At 51.7% G+C, this 23,454-nt stretch overlaps 1 protein-coding gene across 1 annotated transcript; it reads right to left on the bottom strand.

Moving 5' to 3' along the window:
- Positions 1-1,730: 1,730 nt before the first annotated feature.
- Positions 1,731-6,690, bottom strand: ATP1B2 (ATPase Na+/K+ transporting subunit beta 2). The gene is made up of 7 exons (XM_023193316.1): positions 6,209-6,690; positions 4,307-4,435; positions 3,861-3,965; positions 3,549-3,754; positions 3,118-3,174; positions 2,128-2,226; positions 1,731-2,022 (listed from the first exon to the last, which is right to left on the bottom strand). The coding sequence occupies exons 1-7, from the start codon at positions 6,318-6,320 to the stop codon at positions 1,858-1,860; spliced, it is 873 nt and encodes a 290-aa protein (XP_023049084.1). The 5' UTR covers positions 6,321-6,690; the 3' UTR covers positions 1,731-1,857.
- Positions 6,691-23,454: the final 16,764 nt, after the last annotated feature.

The following is a 23,454-nucleotide window of genomic DNA, read 5'->3' as shown; positions in this document are numbered from 1 at the left end:
TTTTATTTTACTTAATCCTCTTTTTACAGTAGATCTGACACAGGCATTAAATAACTGCAGAGAGAGACCATGGTAGGGCGGGTGCAGGAAAACATGGGGGCCCGAAGGGAAGAAACACAGATCCAGCTAGAGAAAAAGGGAAGGGTCCACCAGTGGGTGGAGTGGGGAGGCTGCAGCATTAAAAAAAGAAAAAGGTTAGCGAGGATGAGGAAGTGAAGAGTTGCTGGAGGACAAAGGGTTAAAATGCCTCTACAGCTACAGAATATTCAGAGCAGGAGGCAGAAGGCCCCTCATTTGACATTCTATGGGCATTATGGGTTTCTTGTTTTTGTTTTTGTTTTTTTTAAAGGCAAAGGGGTCTGAAGGAGACGGAGCCAAGACATTCAGAGGCTAGATTTGGAACTTTCAGGCTGGCATGCGGAGGAAAGGGAAGGAGTTAGTGATTAGTTGATAACTCGCTAAGAGAAGCCAGAGAGAGGATGGTGGGGGCAGATCTGGGCTCAGGGGAAGGAGGTGGAATAGTCCCAAAGCCAGCCGATGTTTCCAAGGTGGCCACGGGGGACAGAGCCAGAATGGCCGCCCCTCCCCCAGAGCTCCCTGGGAAGTGGAACTTGAAGGATATTCTGGGAAGGCGAATGGGGGAAGGGAGCCATCCGTAAAAACAAAGTGGATATTCAGCCTAGGTCAACCCCGCCCCTCTGGGGAGCAGCTATTTGGGTGATAGAAGGGCCTAGGAAGAAACTGAAGGCCAGGCACGGTAGCTCACGCCTGTCTGTAATCCCAACACTTTGGGAGGCGAAGGCGGGTGGATCACCTGAGGTCGAGAATTCAAGACCAGCCTGACCAACATGGAGAAACCCCGTCTCTACTAAAAAATGCAAAAAATAAAAAATAAAAAATTAGTTGGGCGTGGTGGCGCATGCCTGTAATCCCAACTACTCGGGAGGTTGAAGCGGGAGAATAGCTTGCTTGAACCCAGGATGCGGAGGTTGCAGTGAGCTGAGATTGTGCCATTTCACTCCAGCCTAGGCAATAAGAGCAAAGGAAGGAAGGAAGGAAGGAAGGAAGGAAGGAAGGAAGGAAGGAAGGAAGGAAGTGCTGAAGTCAGGGGTTGCCAGAGGATTTTCAGGAAGGGCCAACGGAGGCCTCGCTTCCAGTCCCTCATTTCCCAGCTCACAGAGTCACCAGAAGGTGAGAAGCAGAATGTGCCAGGAAAGAGGGAAAAGGCCACAGAACCACCTTGTCCTCAATTACAAAAAGGTGCATTTCAGAGGAGGGAATAGGGATGGAGAGGAGGAGAACACCTGCCCAGGAGCCAGATAAGTTCAAAGTCACCAAGATGGTGACTGTGTAGACAGGGAGAAAGTGTGAGAGATCAAGGACCAGTGACTAGAGCTTAGGAATGGAAGGACAGAGTGCCACATTCATCTCTGGAAGCAAAGGGGTGAAATGAGACACGTGTGCACGTTTGTATGTGTGTGGGGGGTGGGGGTATGTAGCTGGGTGGGTGGGTCAGTGGGCACTTCCTATAACTCTCAGGGGATATGCAGGCAGGAGAGTAGATAGCTCTCACAGCTAAACCAGAACTAGAAAGCCTCCTAATTCCTCTGTGGCCATCTTAGCCCAGCTCCCTCTCACTGATCTGAGGTTGGGAGAAGTTGGTGGGAAATGGGAGTGATAGGGAGGCGCAATGGACTTCAGGCTGGGTTGAGAAGTCAAGGAAAAGGGTGTGAGGCTCAGACAAGTCATAGCTCTGTTATCAAAAATACCTTTGGGGTGGGTGAGGGAGGGATCAGGCAGGGTCAGGGACATTCCAGGAGCATCCACAGGAGAGAGATGGGGTGGGAGGAAGGGGCCTCAGGTTTTGTTGATGCGGAGTTTGAAGGCCACACGGCCGGCGAACTTGTCTCGCTCATCATCTGTGGCGATGTTGGCGGCGTTGATGCGGCATTCTACATTCACCTCCACATTGGGGGTCACATTCAGGAACTTCACGGCCACCAGGGGCTGTGTGTAGTTCACCTGGGCCGGAGGAGTAGTGCAGGGTCTAGGCCTGGAGCAACGTGGCCTCCTTCCCTAGCTCACCACCCACACCCGCCATCAGCCTGGGCCTCCCCTGGGACTTACGTGGAACTTTTTGCCATAGTAGGGGAAGTACATGAGGTCGATGTTACCGTTGGCAGGGAACATGACGAAGTTGCCGAGATTCTCAGCATCTTCATCTCGCTGTGGGGGTGCAGGAAGATAGGGGGTGAGCCAGTTAGGGATGGCAGACACCCAGGAGCTCACCAGACTTCCATTTGTTCTTTTGTTCTTCCTTCACCCCCGATTATTCCTGTCTCAAGTTTGCCTCCCTGGAGCTGTGAGTCTGTGTCAGTGTGTCAGCGTGTGTAGATGAGGGGATGGTCTGTCTCTGTCATCATTCTAGGAACTCCTGAAGGCTGCTAATGACACGAAAGCCTCCTACTCTACTCCTACCCCAAGTTCTTACCCCATCCTCAGGAATCAGTTTCTGGAGCAGAGCCAAGAAAGAACAGATACATGATTAAGGATTGAATAGAAAGCAAGGAAGGGGATGTAGAGGGAGCAGCAAGTTTCTAGAAAGGACAGACCAGGGTTGAATAGAAAGCAAGGAAGGGGATGTAGAGGGAGCAGCAAGTTTCTAGAAAGGACAGACCAGGGGGCGGGTAGGGGGGAACAGGGTCCCAAGGACAACGAAGTGGTGGCAGATGGTGCTAACAGATCAGCAGCTACCAGATACCTAGAAGGAACTGACGGGTGGGGGCCATATGGGAGGGAGAGCGAAACATATGGACAATCCGGGAATAAAGAAGAAGGTGGAAGCATTAGGGAGAGAAGCCAGAGGCCAGAGCATTGGTGAAGGAGGGCATGTGTCTGCCCCTAGGAGAGCAGGCCTCTGCATCCTAGAGAGAAGCTAGAGGAGTGCGAGGCCCTCGGAGTTCAAGCTACGGTGGAGCCCACAAGCCCACTCTTACCCCCTTGTTTCTATGGTGATGGGGCCTCTAGGAGCAAAGAAGATAGGGAGAGACAGGTGAATTACACAGAAACCATGAAGGACACGCAGGTGAGCAGGCAGACAAGGCCCAGCGAACTCACCTTCCCAGCACAGGTAACATTCATGCTCTGGTTTGCTCCTGCGTAGAAGTTGATGACCTGGAGTGAGGATGGAAGGTGAAGAGAGTCAGAGAAAGAAGTTGTCAAAGATGGGCATCCAGACCAAGCTAAGCCAGGGACTGTAGTCCCAACTACTAGGGAAGTTGAGGCGGGAGTATAGCTTAATTTCAGGAGTTCAAGGCCAGTCTTGGCAACATAGCGAGACCCTGTCTTAAAAAAAAAAAAAAAAAAGGCATCCAGCTTTCTAGCTACAGAGCTTAGCCTCCAAGAGCCCCGCCTCTCTTTTCCTCCCAGCTACACAAACATCCAAGTCTCTCTCATGCCCATTAGCCCCAGTGAAAGGATGCAACTGTCTGCAGGTGGTGTCCCCAGATCCTTCCTCCGTTCACCCTGGGGACCAAGGTCACAGGTACCCGATTCATCTTGATGAAGACACAGGGCTGCCCAGTGCTGTAGCCATAGTGGGTGGGGTCCCCAATGCCAGAGCAGTTGCCTAGCTGGGTCCGGTTGAATTGGCAGGCACGTTTGGGGTAGTTGAGGACTCCATTATCTGGCTGTTCGTAATAGCGCCCAGGGCGGCAGACATCATTCTTTTGGGCTTGGATAGAGTCGTTGTAAGCTAAGGAGGTGGGAGGGAGAGAGTCAGGGGCCAGATGCTTCACTTCCAAGGTCCCCAGTCCCCTGCCTGAAGTTGTGAACTGCCACATAGCCAGACCCACACTCACGCTCCAAGAACTTGTTGAGCTTCTGAACATGCTGGTCCCAGCTTTCAGTGTCACTGACATTGACAATGACATCAAGGTTCTCAGTCTTGGGACGAATCATCAAGCCTACAGCCGACAAAGGCAGAAGTTGGGGGTATCTATAAGATGAGGGGCTGCACACAGAGGGAAGAAAATGGACACAGGGAACACCAGGGTGGGGACAGAGGTGAATATCTGAGATCGTCTTCACAGGAGGGTGATCTCCCGTGGTTATCTGCCACATGCCCAAATCACACAGCTCCCAACTGCAGGAAATGGGAAGGTGGACAGATTCCAAGAAGAACTTCCCAGAACATGGGGATTGGGTCATCAGAATTAAACTCCTGGAAGGAACTATGAGTTCCTTCTGGAGGTTTAGGGGCACAAGAGCAGTTAGAATAGCTGGCAGGGGAAGCCTTGAAACTCACCCGGTGTAGCCAGTCGGTCCTGGTACTTGGGGGTATGGTCGGAGACAGTCTGCAGCATCACCCACATGGTGAGGGTGAACATGGCGGTGAGGAACCCATAAAAAACGAGGTAGAAGAGGAGGATAAAGGCTAGGGAGGAGGAAACAGGGTCAGCAGGGCCTAACATTCCCACCATAACCTCACCTATCCCCACGTACCCCTCTACCCACTCTGAAGTTCTGCACTGGGACTGGTCACAGAGTCACAGAGATGTCTTAGAGCCTTCCCCTGGGAGCAAAATGAGACAAGCTGGAAGCAGGCAGTTGTGTCTGGCTTCCAGCCATGACTCCCAGCCCCCTCCTGGTCCTAGGGCACAGTGAAGCCCGACCTTGTGGAGGCCACAGAGACCTAAACCCTCGTTGCTGGGGCAACTCCAAGTATAGGCTGCTGTTACTTTGCCTCCAATTACATTTCCAACTTCTGAACCATGCTTAGTCCTGAAAAGGCACACATCTGTTACCTCTGCATTCATACTCATGCTTAAAGCTGTGCTAGCATGGTGACTTTTAAGCGGGTACTGGCCACCATTCACAAGCAAACTCTCATGCCACCCTGCAGAGCCTGGACCCTCAGATTTGAATAGCAAAATCTCTCTCCTGGTGCCCTTCAGAAGCCAAACGTTGAACACAGTTTCTGAAATGCAAGACCTAACACTCTAGCCTAGCTACAAATCTCTCAGAGACAGCTTGTTAGAACCTTCGACAGTCACCCCACCCTCAGCTCACACCCAGCACCCTGGGCAGAAGCAAGAAGGAAAGGTAGAATCTCCCACAGCCTTCCCTTGGTGGGGTTTCTCCATGGCTCCCCTGCCTGAAGTAAGGGCCCAGGGGCCGGCTGTTCCCACCACCCTGGACTCCCAATCCTTCCATCTCAGAAGACCCTTCTTCCACGAAGTCCTCTGACTCTCCCAAGCATTGCTGGATTCTTTCATTCCAGGGGCTGGAGTTTGAGTTCCCTGAGGGCATGGATTGCATGGGACCCACCTCGTGGGCCCCTGAGTAGGTGTGATGGGGACAGTGACAAATCAGTGTGGAAAAATTGTAAACCGTGTCACACAGTGTCCCCTGTGTCTCAACGTCCCAGCTTGACCATCCCTCTTGGAAGAATTCCACCCCTCACCTGCACCTGTGCAGTTCACCAGACACCCCCTCAACCACTACAACTCCCTGAGTCCTGCCATGGTCAGCCTGGGGAGGCTCCCAAGTCATCCGACTGTTACAGACACCTGGCTGGCTGATGCACACAAATCACCACAGGGACCACTCCTCCCTCCGCCACCTACATGGGAGCAAAACCTGCAGCCTCAGAAAAACTCATACTCTCAGCAGCCCCCCAACCCACAAAGCGGTCAGAGAAGGCTCCCAAGGCCAGGCGGTGGGATACAGACAACTTCCGCCGTGAAGAACCCCCCTAACACACCCCCCCAAGACCCGCCCCTTCATGAACGTTCCCAGGGTCCAGGGGGTGGGCACGAGCTAAAAATAGACCGGGCTGCCGAGCTAGTGAGAGCCGGAGGGAGGGAAGGGGCGCTCTTTGGAGGTGGGGGACGCCCGTGTGGAGCGCACAGGCCCCGAGAGGGAGTGTGAGCGCCGCGGCGCGGACATGCAGGCAGAGCTGACGACCCCCCGCCCGAGGGGGCTCCGCGGGGGGCGGGAAGGCGGCTGTGACCTACTTTCTCCGCCTCCGCACGGCCAGCCGGGGAGATTAGGCTGGCGATTCGGCCCCCTCCCAGCCCAGAGCCCGGCAGGGAGGCTGGACGCCGGGGACCCGGGAGGGGAGCTGGGGCCGCATCGGCGGGACCCTGCGCCCCCGAGGCGTCACCCCGCGGTTCTCCCCCGCCCGTTGCGTGCCGGCCCTGCGTACCCCAGCTGGTCCCGGTGCGGCCCATAAACTGGTGCGTCCTCGGGTTCCACACGAACTCCTTCCACTCTTCAACCACCTGCCCGCAGCTCTTCTTCTCTTTCTGGATGACCATCTTGGCGGCGCGGGTCGAGTCCGGGCGCGGGGCAGGGGGCTGCGGACAAGCGGGGGCGCCGCGCGCTGAAGCCCTCCACACAACCAAAAGCGCGGGGAGCAAAGGTGGCGGAGGCAAAGGAGACCCCCCTCAGATATGCAGCTGCTGCAGATTCCGGGGTGCACGGCCACGCGCTGCGGGGTGCTGGCAGCGCGGCGGAAGATGCACCGATCCTAGGCCCCCCAACTGCTATGAAAAGAGGTGCTGTCAGAGCAGGAGAGAATAACAAGAGGAAGGGGTATGAACGCAGCTTCACCCTCGCCAAACCGTCTAGAAACAGAACGAAAAGGGGTGCAAAAGCAGACGGCTACAAAAGCCGAGCAGAATGCAGGAAAAAAGCGGGGTACAAAAAGGCAGGGAGAGGTGGGGGAGGGGGCCGCCCCGAAATTCAAGATGCAAAGAAGCTGTGGAACGAGCTCAAGGCTCCCTCCGCCAAGCGGAGACCACTGCACCAGTGGGGGCTCAGCCGCGGGGGTGGGGCGGGGACGCGCAGTTGGGGGACAGCCAGGGATGGGGGGCCCCCCAAGCGGAGGCTCCGCTCCTCAGCAGTGCGGGGCCGGCGGTCGCCGAGCGCGGTCTTTATACTCTGCGGCTCTGGGGGTGCCCGCCCCCTTCCCACCCCCAGAAGCTCCGCCTCCTTGCCACTGGCCCTGGCGACCTCATACATATGTAAATATGGAGAGGTTGGGCCCGCCCCCCTGCCTCTTCTGAGGGACCTGGCAGTCTCTCCATTACCCCCACCCCAAGTACTGGACTGGGACAGGGTGGGAGGAAGAGATAGAGGGCGTGTCCGGGCGAAGTAGAGGGAAAGATAACCCCAGAGAAACGCAACGACAGAGACAGAAGCTGACGATATATGCTCAAAAGGTGGGGGCCCCAGGCAGGGAGTTAGAAAGAGAGTAGATATAGATGCGGCGGAAGAGTCCAGGAGCAGATGGGGCAGAATGTCAGAGGAATAAAGAGCTAGAGATCAAGAAAGAGAACGAAGAAGGCCGGGCGCGGTGGCTCAAGCCTGTAATCCCAGCACTTTGGGAGGCCGAGACGGGTGGATCACGAGGTCAGGAGATCGAGACCATCCTGGCTAACACGGTGAAACCCCGTCTCTAGTAAAAAATACAAAAAACTAGCCGGGCGAGGTGGCGGGCGCCTGTAGTTCCAGCTACTCGGGAGGCTGAGGCAGAAGAATGGCGTAAACCCGGGAGGCGGAGGTTGCAGTGAGCTGAGATCCGGCCACTGCACTCCAGCCTGGGCTACAGAGCCAGACTCCGTCTCAAAAAAAAAAAAAAAGAGAGAACGAAGAGACCAGCCGGGAGGCTGGCCGAGGGAAGCTAGGACAGGCCAAGCGGAGATGGATAAAGGCCACCCTCGGAGGGACGTTCCCCTGTTGGGAACCGCTACCAGTCCTCCAGATGCCTCCTTCTCCAATCTCACAGCCCCTGTCCACACCACCTGGGTCTGTCCACGTGCAGAGGCTTCCCCATCTTCCCATCACGTCTCCCTGAAGCCCTCTCAACACCACATTCCCAGTCCCCGGCACTGCCCTGAGACCCCAGCCCTGCAGCCAGGTCTACTTCGGTTCTCTGCCTCCTGGCAGCCCCACCCCCGCATCTGAACTCCCATCCTTATATGTCTACTTGGGTCAGCAAACATTTATTGAGCACCTCTATACACTGTGTACTGTAGCCCTGGGGAGGCCAGAGAGGTTACACTCTCTTTTTTTTTTTTTTTTTCTTTTTTTTTTGAGACGGAGTCTCGCTCTGTCGCCCAGCCTGGAGTGCGGTGGCCGGATCTCAGCTCACTGCAAACTCCGCCTCCCGGGTTTACGCCATTCTCCTGCCTCAGCCTCCCGAGTAGCTGGGACTACAGGCGCCTGCCACCTCGCCCGGCTAGTTTTTTTTTTTTTTTTTTTTTTTTTGTATTTTTTAGTAGAGACGGGGTGTCACCGTGTTAGCCAGGATGGTCTCGATCTCCTGACCTCGTGATCCGCCCGTCTCGGCCTCCCAAAGTGCTAGGATTACAGGCTTGAGCCACCGCGCCCGGCCAGAGAGGTTACACTCTCACAGGGCTCACAGTCTAGGAGGGGAGAACACTTGCCTCAAAATACCACATGCTAAGAATCATTATCTCAGGCCTGGCACGGTGGCTTATGCCTGTAATCCCAGCACGTTGGGAGGCCAAGGCAGGCAGATCATGAGGTCAGGAGTTCGAGACTAGCCTTGCCCACATGGTGAAACCCCATCTCTACCTAAAAATGCAAAATTAGGCCGGGCGCGGTGGCTCATGCCTGTAATCCCAGCACTTTGGGGGCCGAGGCAGGTGGATCACGAGGTCAGGAGATCGAGACCATCCTGGCTAACACAGTGAAACCCTTGTCCCTACTAAAAATACAAAAAAATTAGCCGGGCATGGTGGCGGGCGCCTGTGGTCCCAGCTGCTTGGGAGGCTGACGCAGGAGAATGGTGTGAACCCGGAGGCTGAGTTTGCAGTGAGCCGAGATTGCACCACTGCACTCCAGCCTAGGCAACAGAGTGAGACTCTGTTTAAAAAAAAAAAAAAAGCAAAATTAGCAGGGTGTGGTGGTGTGCACCTGTAATCCCAGCTACTCAGGAGGCTGAGGCAGGAGAATAGCTTGAACCCAGGAGGTGGAGGTTGCAGTGAGCCGAGATCGCACCACTGCACTCCAGCCTGGGCAACAGAGTAAGACTTTGTCTCAAAAAAGAAAAAAAAAAGAAAATCATTATCTTGACCACGCCCGGTGGCTCATGACTGTAATCCCAGCTCTGTGGGAGGCTGAGGCTGGCAGATCACCTAAGCAAAGGAGTTCCAGACCAGAGCTCAGGAGTTCAAGACCAGCCTGGCCAACGTGGTGAAACTACGTCTCTACTAAAACTACAAAAATTAGCCGAATGCAGTGGTGGGAGCCTGTAATCCCAGCTACTCAGAAGGCTGAGGCAGAGGAATTGCTTGAACCCAGGAGGCAGAGATTGCAGTGAGCCAAGATTGCGTCATTGTGCTCCAGCCTGGGCAACAGAGCAAGATTCTGTCTCAAGAAAAAAGAAAAAGAATCATTATCTCCACCTCTTTTAATCTTTCTTCAAATCTTGCCTATTTTCCTTGGAGAGGTTTTTCTTCTCCTTTCAACTGTCACCTTAAATCCTTAGCCCAAGTTCTCAACACCTCACATCCAAACTGTCATCCATGTCCTCAAACCCACTCCCTCCAGTCCAAGGCCAGCTTCCTGACATGGGACCTACACAGTCACACAGGGCCCATGCTCATAGTTGTTTGGCTTAAAACTCTGCTATTGGCCGGGTGCGGTGGCTTACGCCTGTAATCCCAGCACTTTGGGAGGCCGGGAGGGGCAGATCACGAGGTCAGGAGATCGAGACCATACTGGCTAACACAGTGAAACCCTGTCTCTACTAAAAATACAAAAAATTAGCCGGGCGAGGTGGCGGGCGCCTGTAGTCCCAGCTACTGGGGAGGCTGAGGCAGGATCATGGCGTGAACCCAGGAGGCGGAGCTTGCAGTGAGCCGAGATGGCGCCACTGCACTCCAGCCCGGGCGACAGAGCAAGACTCCGTCTCAAATAAATAAATAAATAAATAAATAAATAAATAAATAAATAAATAATAAAACTCTGCTATTGCTTTTCTTTCCCCGCCAAACATTCATGGAGCTGAATCGTATCGCTGCCTTGAAATTCTTCATAGTTCTATCTTTGAATTTGCGCTTTGTAAGTGACATCCAGTGGAGCATTGGCGTATGCCTGTGAGCAGAGGAGATACGTCCCATTCACACAGCGTTCCAGATGCACCACGAGCACAGAATTCTGGGGGACCTACAACGTGTGGGAGTTCAGCTAGATTCCAAATGAGTACAAGGTAAGCATGTTATGTCTACAGCTGAATACGTGAGGCTGAGCATGGCCAACTGCTAAATTGGACATGAACATGGAAAGGCTCCCTCTGCAAGGAACCTCAAAAACAATGGCCCCTGCCTGTAATCCCAGCACTTTGAGAGACCCAGGCAGGAGCATCCCTTGAGCCCAGGAGTTCAAGACAAGCCTTGGGCTTGACCCCATCTGGCGAGACCCCATCTCTACGAAAAACTTATTTAAAAATTAGGCGACCGGGCGCGGTGGCTCAAGCCTGTAATCCCAGCACTTTGGGAGGCCGAGACGGGCGGATCACGAGGTCAGGAGATCGAGACCATCCTGGCTAACACGGTGAAACCCCGTCTCTACTAAAAACTACAAAAAACTAGCCGGGCGACGTGGTGACGCCTGTAGTCCCAGCTACTCGGGAGGCTGAGGCAGGAAAATGGCGTGAACCTGGGAGGCGGAGCTTGCAGTGAGCTGAGATCCGGCCACAGCACTCCAGCCTGGGTGACAGAGCGAGACTCCGTCTCAAAAAAAAAAAAAAAATTAGTCAGGCATTTTAGCCAGGTTAGACTAGTAGCCACCTCTAGTCCCAGCTACTTAGGAAGCTGAGCTGGGAGGATTGGATCGCTATGATAACGCCACTGCACTCCAGCCTAGGTCACAGAGCAAGAGACTATCTCAAAAGAAAGAAAAAAGAAAAATAATTCTATTTTGGTTGCAGTGAGCCAAGATCGCACCATTGCACTCCAGCCTGGGCGACAGAGGGAGTCTCAAAAACAAACAAACAAACGAACAAAAAACATTTAAACATTAAATAGCAAAGAAAAAAACACCACGAGAAAGCCAGGCATGATGACATGCGCCTGCAGCCCTAGCTACCCAGAGGCTGAGACTGGAAGGTCGTTCATGGACATGCGGGGTACTGTGGCTCGCACCTGTAATTTCAGCACTTTGGGAGGCTGATGTGGGTGGATCCCTTAAGTCCAGGAGTTCAACACCAGCCTGGCCAACATGGCAAAAACCTGTCTCTAGTAAAAATACAAAAATTAGCCGGGCATGGTGGCCCATGCCTGTAATCCCAGCTACTCAGGAGGCTGAGGCAGAAGAATTGCTTGAACCCGGGAAGTGGAGGTTGCAGTGAGCCAAGATCACATCACTGCACTCCAGTCTGGGTGACATAGCCAGACCCTGTCTCTAAAACAAAAAACCATGAGAAGTTGAAAGAACTATGGATGAAAGGAAAATAGTTTAGGCCGGGTGCGGTTGTTCACACCTGTAATCCCAGCAGTTTGGGAGGCCAAGGTGGGTGGATCATTTGAGGTCAGGAGTTCAAAACTAGCCTGGCCAACAAAGTGAAATCCAGTCTCTACAAAAAAATACAAAAGTTAGCTGGGTGTGGTGGTAGTTCCAGCTACCCGGGAGATTGAGGGAGGAATCGCTTGAACCCTGGAGGCAGAGGCTGCAGTGAGCAGAAATCATGCCACTGCACTCCAGCCTGGGTGACACAGTGAGACTCTGTCTCAAAAAAAAAAAAAAAAAAATTTATATTTTAGTGCCTCTAAGGGCACTTTTTTCCCTAGGTTTTGAACAAGGGCCCCTGTATTTCCATTTTGCAATGGGTCCTGACAATTATGCAGCTGGCCCTGCTTCAGTCTATTCTGCAGCAGACTCAGGACTAATTTTCTCAAAATACAGCTTTAATTAGGCCACTCCTCAGCTGAAAGTTCTTCAGTGGCTTCTTATTACCGTGCAGGATAGAGTCCTGATTCTTCAGTCTAACCTGCAGGATACTCTGCAATCTACTCCCATCCTGTGTCCCCAGCGTCCTTTCCCACTAGTCCCCGACTAGTCCTCTCCTGGAGCCAAGTCAGACACTCCTGGGGTAGACTGTGCTTACTCCTGACTTCACATCTCTGTGCATTTCATTCCTTTGTCCTGGAAGACTACCTACCCTTCAGAGGCCAGCCCCAACTCCCATTCATGCATTCGATGCATACCATTTTTTTTTTTTTTTTTTTTTTTGAGATGAAGTTTCACTCTTGTCATCCAGGCTGGAGTGCAATGGCACAATCTCAGCTCACTGCAACCTCTGCCTCCTGGGTTCAAGCGATTCTCCTGCCTCAACCTCCTGAATAGCTGGGATTACAGGCACCTGCCACCGCGCCTGGCTAATTTTTGTATTTTTAGTAGACACGGGGTTTTGCCATGTTGGTCAGGCTGGTCTTGAACTCCTGACCTTAGGTGATCCACACACCTTGGCCTCCCAAAGTGCTGGAATTGTGGTGTGAGCCACCATGCCTGGCCCACTCAATGCGTATCTAGTGAGCATTTGCTTAGAGCCAGGTGCTATTACTATTCTGGTCCCTGTGTTCCTGGGGCTGCCACTCCAGTAGACAATTAACAAAAGCAAACAAATATAATAATTTTATTATTATTATTACTATTTTGAGATAAAATCTCATTCTGTCGCCTGGGCTGGAGGGCAGTGGTACAGTCTCGGCTTACTGCAACCTCCGCCTCCCGGGTTCAAGCAATTTTCCTGCCTCAGCCTCCCGAGTAACTGGGATTACAGGCATGCACCAACACGCCTAGCTAATTTTTGTATTTTAGTAGAGACCGGTTTCACCATGTTGGCCAGGCTGATCTCCAACTCATGATCTCAAGTGATCCGCCTGCCTTGGCCTCCCAAATTGCTGGGATTACAGGCATGAGCCGCCGTACCTGGCCTTATAATGTTAATATTATGCAGGAAAGATAGAACAGGCTAATGTACCAGAGAGTGCCTGGATGGTCAGAAGTGGCCTTACTGAGACGATAACTTTTTTTTTTTTTTTTTTTTTTTTTGAGACGCAGTCTCTCTCTGTCACCCAGGCAGGAGTGCAGTGGTATGATCTAGGCTCACTGTAACCTCTGACTCCGGGGTTGAAGCAATTCTCCTGCCTCAGCCTCCTGAGTAGCTGGGACTACAGGTGCGTGCCACCACGCCCAGCTAATTTTTTTGTATTTTTAGTAGAGACAGGGTTTTACCATGTTAGCCAGGATGGTCTCAATCTGCTGACCTCGTGATCCACCCGCCTCGGCCTCGCAAAATGCTGGGATTACAGGCGTGAGCCACAGCACCCGGCCTTTTTTTTCTTTCTCTCTTTTTTTTTTTTTTTTTTGAGATGGAGTCTCTGTCGTCCAGGCTGGAGTGCAATGGCGTGATCTCGGCTCACTCCAACCTTCGCCTCCTGGGTTCAAGTGCTTCTCCTGCCTCAGCCTGCTGAGTAGCTGGGATTACAGGCATGCGCCACCACGCCCAGCTAATTTTTGTATTTTTAGTAGAAACGGTTTTTCACCATGTTGGTCAGGCTGGTCTCGAACTCCTGACCTCAGGTGATCCACCTGCCTCGGCCTCCCATAGTGCTGAGATTACAGGCGTGAGCCACCACACCCGGCTGCAACTTTTTTTTTTTTCAGACAGTCTCTGTCTGTCGCCCAGGCTGGAGTATGGTGGTGCAACTGTGACTTACTGCAGCCTTGAACTCCTGTGAGGGAAATGACTATTCATGTAAGACTTATATACCCAAAAGGAGGTCTGAGAGACAAGGGAAGAGATTTCCAGGAAGAAGGAAGTGGAAATGCAAAGGCTAGCCTTTAATGAGCAAAGGCAAGATGAATAGAGTAAGAGATTAAAGAGCTAGGCAGGGGCCAAACCATAAAGGGTCCTTGTAGGCCTAAGAAAATGGTTGGATATTTTTGACCTCATATCCCATGTAGTGGATGTAGTTTGGATTTTAATCCAACCGCCATGAAAACAAATCTGTGGTTTCAGGAAGGAGAGTGACATAATTATATTTAATGAAAATCAGCTGGGCGCAGGGGCTCATGCCTATAATCTCGGCACTTTGGGAGGGCCAGGCAGGCAGATCATTTGAGGTCAGGAGTTCAAGACCAGACTGGCCAACATGACGAAACCCCATCTATACTAAAAATAGAAAAATTATCCTGTAATCCCAGCACTTTGGGAGGCCTAGGCGGGCGGATCACTTGAGGTTAGGGGTTCCAGACCAGCCTGGCCAACATGTGAAACCCTGTCTCTACTAAAAATACAAAACTAGCTGGGCAGCTGGGTGCAGTGGCTCACGTCTGTGATCCTAGCACTTTGGGAGGCCGAAGTAGGCAGATCATGTGGTCAGGAGTTCGAGAGCAGCCTGACCAACATAGTGAAACCCCATCTCTACTAAAAATACAAAACATCAGCCGGGAGTGGTGATGGGCACTTGTAATCCCAGCTACTCTGGAGGCTAAGACAGGAGAATCACTCGAACCCAGGAGGCAGAGGCTGCAGTGAGCCAAGGTTGTGCCACTACACTCCAGCCTTGGCAACACTGTGAGACTCTGTCTCAAAAAAAAAGACTGGGTGCGGTGGCTCATGCCTGTAATCCCCGTACTTTGGGAGGCCAAGGCAGGCAGATCACCTGAAGTTGGGAGTTCAAGACCAGCCTGACAAACATGCAGAAACCCCATCTCTACTAAAAATACAAAACCAGCTGGTTGGCCGGGGGCGGTGGCTCAAGTCTGTAATCCCAGCACTTTGGGAGGCCAAGGCAGGCGGATCATGAGGTCAGGAGATCGAGACCACCCTGGTTAACACGGTGAAACTCGGTCTCTACTTAAAAAATACAGAAAAGAATAGCCGGGCTTGGTTGCGGGCACCTGTAGTCCCAGCTACTCGGGAGGCTGAGGCAGAAGAATGGCATGAAGCCGGGAGGCGGAGCTCACAGTGAGCCGAGACTGCGCCACTGCACTCCAGCCTGGGTAACAGAGGGAGACTCTGTCTCAAAACAACAACAACAACAACAAAACTAGCTGGGAATGGTGGCACATGCCTGTAATCCTAGCTACTTGGGAGACTGAGGCAGGAGAATCGCTTGAACCTGGGAGGTGGAGGCTGCAGTGAGCTGAGATCACGCCATTGCACTCCAGCCTGGGCAATAAGAGTGAAACCTCATCTCAAAAAAAAAAAAAAGTTAACCTGGTGTCATGGTGCACATGCCTGTAATCCCAGCTACTCAGGAGGCTGAGGCAGGAGAATCCCTTGAACCCAGGAGCCAGAGGTTGCAGTGAGCCAAGATCATGCCACTTCGCTCCAGCCTGGGTGACAGAGTAAGTCTTCGTCTAAAAAAAAAAAAAAAAAGAAATATTGAGCCGGATGTGGTGGTTCACGCCTATAATCCCAGCACTTTGGGAGGCCAAGGAGGGTGGATCACCTGAGATCAGAAGTTCAAGACCAGCCTGGTCAACACGGTGAAACCCCTTCTCTACTAAATATACGAAAAAAATTAGCCGGATGTGGTGGCGGGCGCCTGAAATCCCAGCTACTCAGGAGGCTGAGGCAAGAGAATCACTTGAACCCGGGAGGCAGAGGTTACAGTGAACCGAGATCCCGTCATTGCGCTCCAGCCTGGGCAACAACAGTGAAACTTTGTCTCAAAAAAAAAAAAAAAAAAAAAATTTAATGAAAATCACCATGGCTGGCTCACGCCTGTAATCCCAGCATTTTGGGAGGCTGAGGCAGGTAGATCACGAGGTCAGGGGATCGAGACCATCCCGGCTAACACGGAGAAACCCCATCTCTACTAAAAATACAAAAAATTAGCCAGGCGTGGTAGCAGGCGCCTGCAGTCCCAGCTACTCGGGAGGCTGAGGCAGGAGAATGGCATGAACCCAGGAGGTGGAGCTTGCAGTGAACCGAGATCGTGCCACTGCACTCCAGCCTGGATGACAGAGCGAGACTCTGTCTCAAAAAAATAACAAAAAATAAATAAATAAATAAAAAAGAAAATCCCCATGGCTACTGTGTCGAGAGCAGACCACGCAAATCAAGGAAACAGTTCGGAAAGCTTTTCAGCAAGCAGTCCAGGTGGGAGATGTGGCTATCTTAGACCAGAGTAGCAGGTTGCAGATGGAGACAAGAGGATGGGTTCAGGACCTATTTTGGAAGTAGAGTGAACAGTGGGGATGAAGAAGAATCAAGGCTGATGTCTGAGTTTCTGTCTTGAGTAACTTGTTGAAAACTCTTGGCCGGGCACGGTGGCTCACACCTGTAATCCCAGCACTCTGGGAGGCCGAGGCAGGTGGATCACCTGAGGCCAGGAGTTTGAGACCAGTCTGGCCAACATGGTGAAACCTTGTCTCTACTAAAAATACAAAATTAGCTGGGTGTAGTGGCGTGCGCCTGTAATCCCAGCTACTCAGGAGGACGAGGCAGGAGAATCACTTGAATCCCATAGGTGGAGGTTGCAGTGAGTTGAGATCACACCATTGCACTCCAGCCTGGGTGACAGAGCGAGACTCTGTCTCAAAAAAAAGAAAAGAAAAGAAAAGAAAACTCTTGTGTGTGTTTCATCTCTTAAACTAGACTCTAAGCACTCTAAGCTCTTTGAAAACAGGTCTTTGTCTTAGACTATTTACACTTTCTTCAAACTCAAGAAACCCATAGAGGCTGGGCGCGGTGGCTCAAGCCTGTAATCCCAGCACTTTGGGAGGCCGAGACGGGCGGATCACGAGGTCAGGAGATCGAGACCATCCTGGCTAACATGGTGAAACCCCGTCGCTACTAAAAAAAATACAAAAAAAACTAGCCAGGCGAGGTGGTGGGCGCCTGTAGTCCCAGCTACTCCGGAGGGTGAGGCAGGAGAATGGCTTAACCCGGGAGGCGGAGCTTGCAGTGAGCTGAGATCTGGCCACTGCACTCCAGCCTGGGCGACACAGCGAGACTCCGTCTCAAAAAAAGGGAAAAAAAAAAAAAAAAAAAAAGAAACCCATAGAGCTACCAAAGATAGTTTCTGATTGAACTGGGCGTGGACATGGAAAAGCTCCTTCTGCAGGGAACCTCAGAAGCAACTTGCTCCTTCCTTCCTCAGGCAAGAAGCACTGAAGTGGCCCAGCCTCCATTTGGAAAGATGAGACCTGGTCCGATCCTCAAGACATAAAGCTTAGCGAACACAGCCAGGGGTGGCCTCTGGATTCCTGGCTCAGTCTCTGCCCTGTACCCCGTGTTCACTTGGAAAGAAAGAAAGAAATATCTTCTGTGCACCATAGGGGGTTTATGGAGTAAGGATGAGATACCTGTTGCTCCCTTCCTTGCTGTCTTCTACAGGTTTGGAGGAGGGGATGGAGGAGGAGGGAGGGGCCTCAGCATTATACAACACTGGTGTTCTGAGGGAAACAGGCTGAGAAGGGGGAGATCTGAAAAATCTCTGGGAAAATAGCCATTACAATCCTCCAGCCTTTCCCTGAAGCCCACCTTTCCCACCAGCATCTCCAGAAAGGAACCAGGGCATGAGAACCTTCACACCCTCTCTCTCGTATCTAAACCTTATCCTGAGGTCTGTACCTGTCGATCTCCTTCTCCTCAGTTCATGCAGTTCCAGGGACTTAGCTCTCTGGGTTCCCAACAAAATGCGTGTTTGCAAAGACACGAACAAGGAGAGAGAAGACTTCTGAAACAAAGATATGGGGGGAGAAGGGAATGGAAGAGTTTATGGGGACAGAGTCTCAGTTTTACAAAGATGAAAAGAGTTCTGGAAATGGATGGTGGTGATGGTTGCACAACATCGTGAATGGAGTTAATGCCACTGAAATGTACACTTAGAAATGGTTAAGATGGGCCGGGCGTGGTGGCTCAAGCCTGTAATCCCAGCACTTTGGGAGGCCGAGACGGGCGGATCACGAGGTCAGGAGATCGAGACTATCCTGGCTAACACGGTGAAACCCTGTCTCTACTAAAAAAATACAAAAAACTAGCCAGGCGAGGTGGCGGGCGCCTGTAGTCCCAGCTACTCCGGAGGCTGAGGCAGGAGAATGGCGTAAACCTGGGAAGCGGAGCTTGCAGTGAGCTGAGATCCGGCCACTGCACTCCAGCCCGGGCGACAAAGCGAGGCTCCATCTCAAAAACAAAAAAAAGAAATGGTTAAGATGACAGGAGGCTGAGGTGGGAGAATTGCTTGAACCCGGGAGGCGGAGGTTGCAGTGAGCTGAGATCACGCCACTGCACTCCAGCTTGGGTGACAGAGCAAGACTCCATCTCAAAAAAAAAGAAGAAGGTTAAGATGGGCCAGATATGGAGGCTGACACCTGTAATCCCAGCACTTTGGGAGGCTGAGGTGGGTGGATCACCTAAGGTCAGGAGTTCGAGACCAGCCTGGCCAACATGGTGAAACACCATTTTGGCCTGGTGCGGTGGCTCATGCCTGTAATCCCAGCACTTTGGGAGGCCAAGGTGGGTGGATCATGAGGTCAGGAGATGAGACCATCCTGGCTAACACAGCAAAACCCCATCTCTACTAAAAATACAAAAATATCAGCCAGGCGTGGTGGCGGGCGCCTGGAGTCCCAGCTACTCTGGAGGCTAAGTCAGGAGAACGGCGTGAATCCAGGAGGTGGAGCTTGCAGTGAGCCGAGATATTACCACTTCACTCCAGCCTGGGCTACAGAGAGAGACTGTCTAAAAAAAAAAAAAAAAAGAAAAAAGAAAAAGAAACCCCATCTCTACTAAAAATACAAAAATTAGCTGGGCACGGTGGCTTATGCCTGTAATCATAGTACTTTGGGAGGCCAAGATGGGCGGATCACCTGAGGTCAGGAGTTCGAGACCAGCCTGGTCAACATGGTGAAATCCCATCTCCAGTAAAAATACAAAATTTATCATGCCTGTAATCCCAGATACTCGGGAGGCCGAGGCAGGAGAATTGCTTGAACCCAGGAGGCAGACGTTGCAGTGAGCAGAGATTGCACCACTGCACTCTAGCCTGGGTGACAGAGCAAGACACGGTCTCAAAAAAAAAAAAATTAGCCAGGCATAGTGGTGCATGCCTGGAGTCCCAGCTACCGGGGAGGCTGAGGTGAGAGGATTACTTGAGCCCAGGAAGTTGAGGCTACAGTGAGCCATGATTGCACCAATGTACTCCAGCCTGGGCAACAGAATGAGATCCTGTCTCAAAAACAAAAAAAGGGTTCAGATGGTAAATTTGATGTTGTGTATATTTTACCACAATTGAAAGAAGGAAGGAAGGGAAAAAGAAAAAGAAAATAAGAGAGGGCCGGATGCGGTGGCTCAAGCCTGTAATCCCAGCACTGTGGGAGGCCGAGACGGGCGGATCATGAGGTCAGGAGATCGAGACCATCCTGGCTAACCCGGTGAAACCCCGTCTCTACTAAAAAATACAAAAAAAAACTAGCCGGGCGAGGTGGCGGGCGCCTGTAGTCCCAGCTACTCGGGAGGCTGAGGCAGGAGAATGGCGTAAACCCGGGAGGCGGAGCTTGCAGTGAGCTGAGATCCGGCCACTGCACTCCAGCCTGGGCGACAGAGAGAGACTCCGTCTCGAAAAAAAAAATAGAAAATAAGAGAAGAGGCCAGGAATGGTGGCTCGCACCTGTAATCCCAGCACTTTGGGAGGCTGAGTGGGGAGGATTCCAAGAGTGGGGCCAAGAGTTTGAGATCAGCCTGAGTAACATAGCAAGACCACATCTCTACAAAAAATTTAAAAATAAGCTGGGTGCAGTGGCCTGCTCCTGTGGTCCCAGCCATGATTGCACCACTGTACTCCAGTGGGTAATACAGCGAGGCTCTATCTCTAAAAAAAAAAAAAAAAAAATAGAAGAAAAAGAAGAAAGAAAGCCAGATGTGGTGGCTCATGCCTGTAATCCCAGCACTTTGGGAGGCCAAGGTGGGTGGATCACTTGAGGTCAGAAGTTTGAGACCAGCCTGGCCAACAAGGTAAAACCCCATCTCTACTAAAAATACAAAAAAAATGAGTCAGGTGTGGTGGTGCATGTCTGTAATCCCAGCTACTCAGGAAGCTGAGGCAGGAGAATAGCTTGAACCCAGGAGTTGGAGGTTGCAGTGAGATGAAATCACGCCACTGCACTTCAGCCTCGGCAACAGAATGAGACTCTGTCTCAAAAAAAAAAAAAAGAAGAAGAAGAAGGAAAAGAAGAATAGATAAGAAGATAAAGTTTATTTACTGACCAGATCAAGCTCCAACTACTCAGCAGGACACACAAGGCCACATAGCCCAAGGAGCCCCCATCTGCCCTCACTCCATCTCAGCCTGCCCATGGTTCAGCCACATCACACGCCCTCCCTCATCTATTTTTTTTTTTTTTTTTTTTTTTGAGGCGGAGTCTCGCTCTGTCGCCCAGGCTGGAGTGCAGTGGCAGGATCTGGGCTCACTGCAAGCTCCGCCTCCCGGGTTTATGCCATTCTCCTGCCTCAGCCTCCTGAGTAGCCGGGACTATAGGCGCCGGCCACCTCGCCCGGCTAGTGTTTTGTATTTTTTGTGGTAGAGACGGGGTTTTACCATGTTAGCCAGGATGGTCTCGATCTCCTGACCTCGTGATCCGCCCGTCTCGGCCTCCCAAAGTGCTGGGATTACAGGTTTGAGCCACCGTGCCCGGCACCTCCCTCATCTTTCATACCCAGCGGGCTCAGACTAATATGTCAAGAACTATGTGTGAGATTAATAAGAATGACATTTCTCATATATATTGAGATATATATATATATATATTGAGATAGATATATATCATATATTGAGCACTTTCTGTATGCCAAACACTATGCTAGACATTAAAATGTCTACATGATTTCATAAAATCTTCACAGCAACCTTCTAAGATAGAGAAACTTCCCATTTTATAGATGGGGAAACAGAGTAATAGAGGTTTAGTCATTTGTTCAACTTCACACATCTAACAACTCGCTCATTTCGGTTTTTTTATTTTTTTGTTTTCTTGTTTCAGAGTCTCACTCTGTTGCCCAGGCTGGAGTGCAGTGGAGCAGTCTCAGCTCACTGCAACCTCCGCCTCCCGGGTTCAAGGGATTCTCCTGCCTCAGCCTTCCCAGTAGCTGGGATTACAGGAGCCTGCCACCACGCCCAGCTAATTTTTTGTATTTTTAGTAGAGAGGGGGGTTTCACCATGCTGGCCAGGCCGGTCTTAAACTCCTGACTTCAGGTGATCCGTTCACCTTGGCCTCCCAAAGTGCTGGGATTACAAGCATGAGCCACCTCGTCCAGTCATAACTCATTTCTTTGATGGTCCATAGTAGAACTAGCAACCAGGTTCCTTGGCATCTCAGATACCTCTGCTAAAGCATTTCACATGTCTGTCTCTCTCTCAAGACCCTGGTTCTGCCCAGGCATGGTGGCTCATGCCTGTAATCCCAGCACTTTGGGAGGCCAAGGTAGGTGGATCACCTGAGGTCAGGAGTTTGAGACCAGCCCGGCCAACATGGTGAAATCTTGTCTCTACTAAAAATACAAAAATTAGCCAGGCGTTTTGGTGCATGCCTATAATCTCAGCTACTTGAGAGGCTGAGCAGGAGAATCACTTGAACCCAGGAAGCAGAAGTTGCAGTGAGCCAAGATCGTGCCATCGCACTCCAGTCTGGGCAACAGAGCAAGACTCTGTCTCAAAATAAAAAAAAAAGGCCGGACACGGTGGCTCACGCCTGTAATCCCAGCACTTTGGGAGGCCGAGGCAGGCTGATTACCTGAGGTCAGGAGTTCGAGACCAGCCTGGTCAACATGGTGAAACCCCGTCTCTACTAAAAATACAAAAATTAGCCAGGTGTGGTGGCACATGCCTGTAGTCCCGTGTACTTGGGAGGCTGAGGCAGGAGAATTGCTTGAGCCTGGGAGATGGAGGTTTCAGCGAGCTGAGATCGTGCTACTGTACTCCAGCCTGACCAAAACAGCGAGACTGTCTCAAAAGAAAAAAAAAGACCCTAGTTCTCCAGGGCCAGTACCAAGTTTTATTCATCTTTAGATTCCCTGTGGTGGACTACACAGTGTTTGGCCAATGTATCAGCAGCCAATACATGTTAATTGAAAGAAAGTTCGGTGGGGGAGGTGGGCAGCAAGGAGGGGCAGAGAGAGAGAGAGAGAAGCAGTGGGTAGGATGGAGTGAGTGGGTAGATCAGGCCCAGAGGCTTCAGGGTGTGCTGCCAAGCTCTGAAAAGTTTTTGGGGGTGTGGGGAAGGCAGAGGACACTGGGCAGGCATCGTAGGTGCCCTTGGTGGGGGCCTGGCAAAGTCGATGTCGAAGCGAAGTCGGTCTTAATGAAAGAGTGTAGACAGCTCTGGATGGTAATCAGGAATCCTGGAATCTAGGGCAGGCTGGGGAAAGAGAGGTTGGGGGCCCAGTGTCCTGGAGAGGGTGGGGTGGAGGGAGGAGAGAAAAGCCAGCTCCGGGGAGATTCCAGGGACAAAAGGTCAGGATGTTGGCACTTAGAACAATCCCCTTGGTGGGTACCCAGGTGCATCCGGGCTCTCTAACCCCCCTCCCTGCTGGCTCGCACTCCACAGGCCTCCACAGGATGACTTCTTTTCATTATTCAGGTCTCTGCTCAAGTGACTTCCCTGACCACCCAGCTAATGTTGCCCCTCCCCTCCCCCTCCTATTATATTACAGGATTTTATTCCCTTTATTGCTCTGAGTGCTATCTGAAATAATCCTGCTTATTTATTGGTGTTCTTGTTTGTGTCTACTTCCCCTCTACTATATTATAAGTTCCATCAGAGCGGGAATGGTATTTGTCCTTTTCTTTTTCTTTTTCTTTTTTTTTTTTTTTTGAGATGGAGTCTCATTCTGTCACCCAGGCTGTTGTGCAGTGGTGTGATCTCCGCTCACTGCAAGCTCCGCCTCCCGGGTTCATGCCATTCTCCTGCCTCAACCTCCCAAGTAGCTGGGACTACAGGTGCCCGCCACCACGCCCGGCTAATATTTTGTATTTTTAGTAGACATGGGGTTTCACTGTGTTAGCCAGGATGGTCTCGATCTCCTGACCTCGTGATCTGCCCGCCTCGGCCTCCCAAAGTGCTGGGATTACAGGCTTGAGCCACCGCACCCGGCCTGTGTTTGTCCTTTTCACCAACAAATCCTCAGTATCTAGAAGAGTGCCTGGTACTAAGCAGATGCTCAGGTGGCCTAGGTTAACCCTCAACATCAACAAGGGGCCAGAGTTAAATTTGGATGCCCTCTCCATGCTGAAGACTCCGCTACAAACCCTGCTGGCTGGGTGGAGGCAGTTGTAGATCCTGAGAGAGCCTATAGGGTCAAGATTGGGAGAGGAACAAGGTGGGGCTTGGGATTTGTGTCTTCTACCCTAGAGACTCCCCAGGGCCTCCTTACCCTGGGGTCATTTAGGTCCCGGCTGATCCCTGCA

The sequence above is a fragment of the Piliocolobus tephrosceles genome, chromosome 16, assembly GCF_002776525.5.
Source record: "Piliocolobus tephrosceles isolate RC106 chromosome 16, ASM277652v3, whole genome shotgun sequence".
Lineage (NCBI taxonomy): Eukaryota > Metazoa > Chordata > Mammalia > Primates > Cercopithecidae > Piliocolobus > Piliocolobus tephrosceles.
Note: the sequence above shows the minus strand (reverse complement) of the source record. Positions and strands in the feature narration are given on the sequence as shown.

Bases quoted from the DNA above. Each gene is read 5' to 3' on its own strand.
- ATP1B2 (XM_023193316.1), bottom strand. From the start codon at position 6,320: ATGGTCATCCAGAAAGAGAAGAAGAGCTGCGGGCAGGTGGTTGAAGAG. The intron at 3,755-3,860 runs GTGAGTGTGGGT...CCACCTCCTTAG, and splicing joins GCTCAACAAGTTCTTGGAGC to CTTACAACGACTCTATCCAA. The intron at 2,227-3,117 runs GTGAGTTCGCTG...GCACCCCCACAG, and splicing joins ATGTTACCTGTGCTGGGAAG to CGAGATGAAGATGCTGAGAA.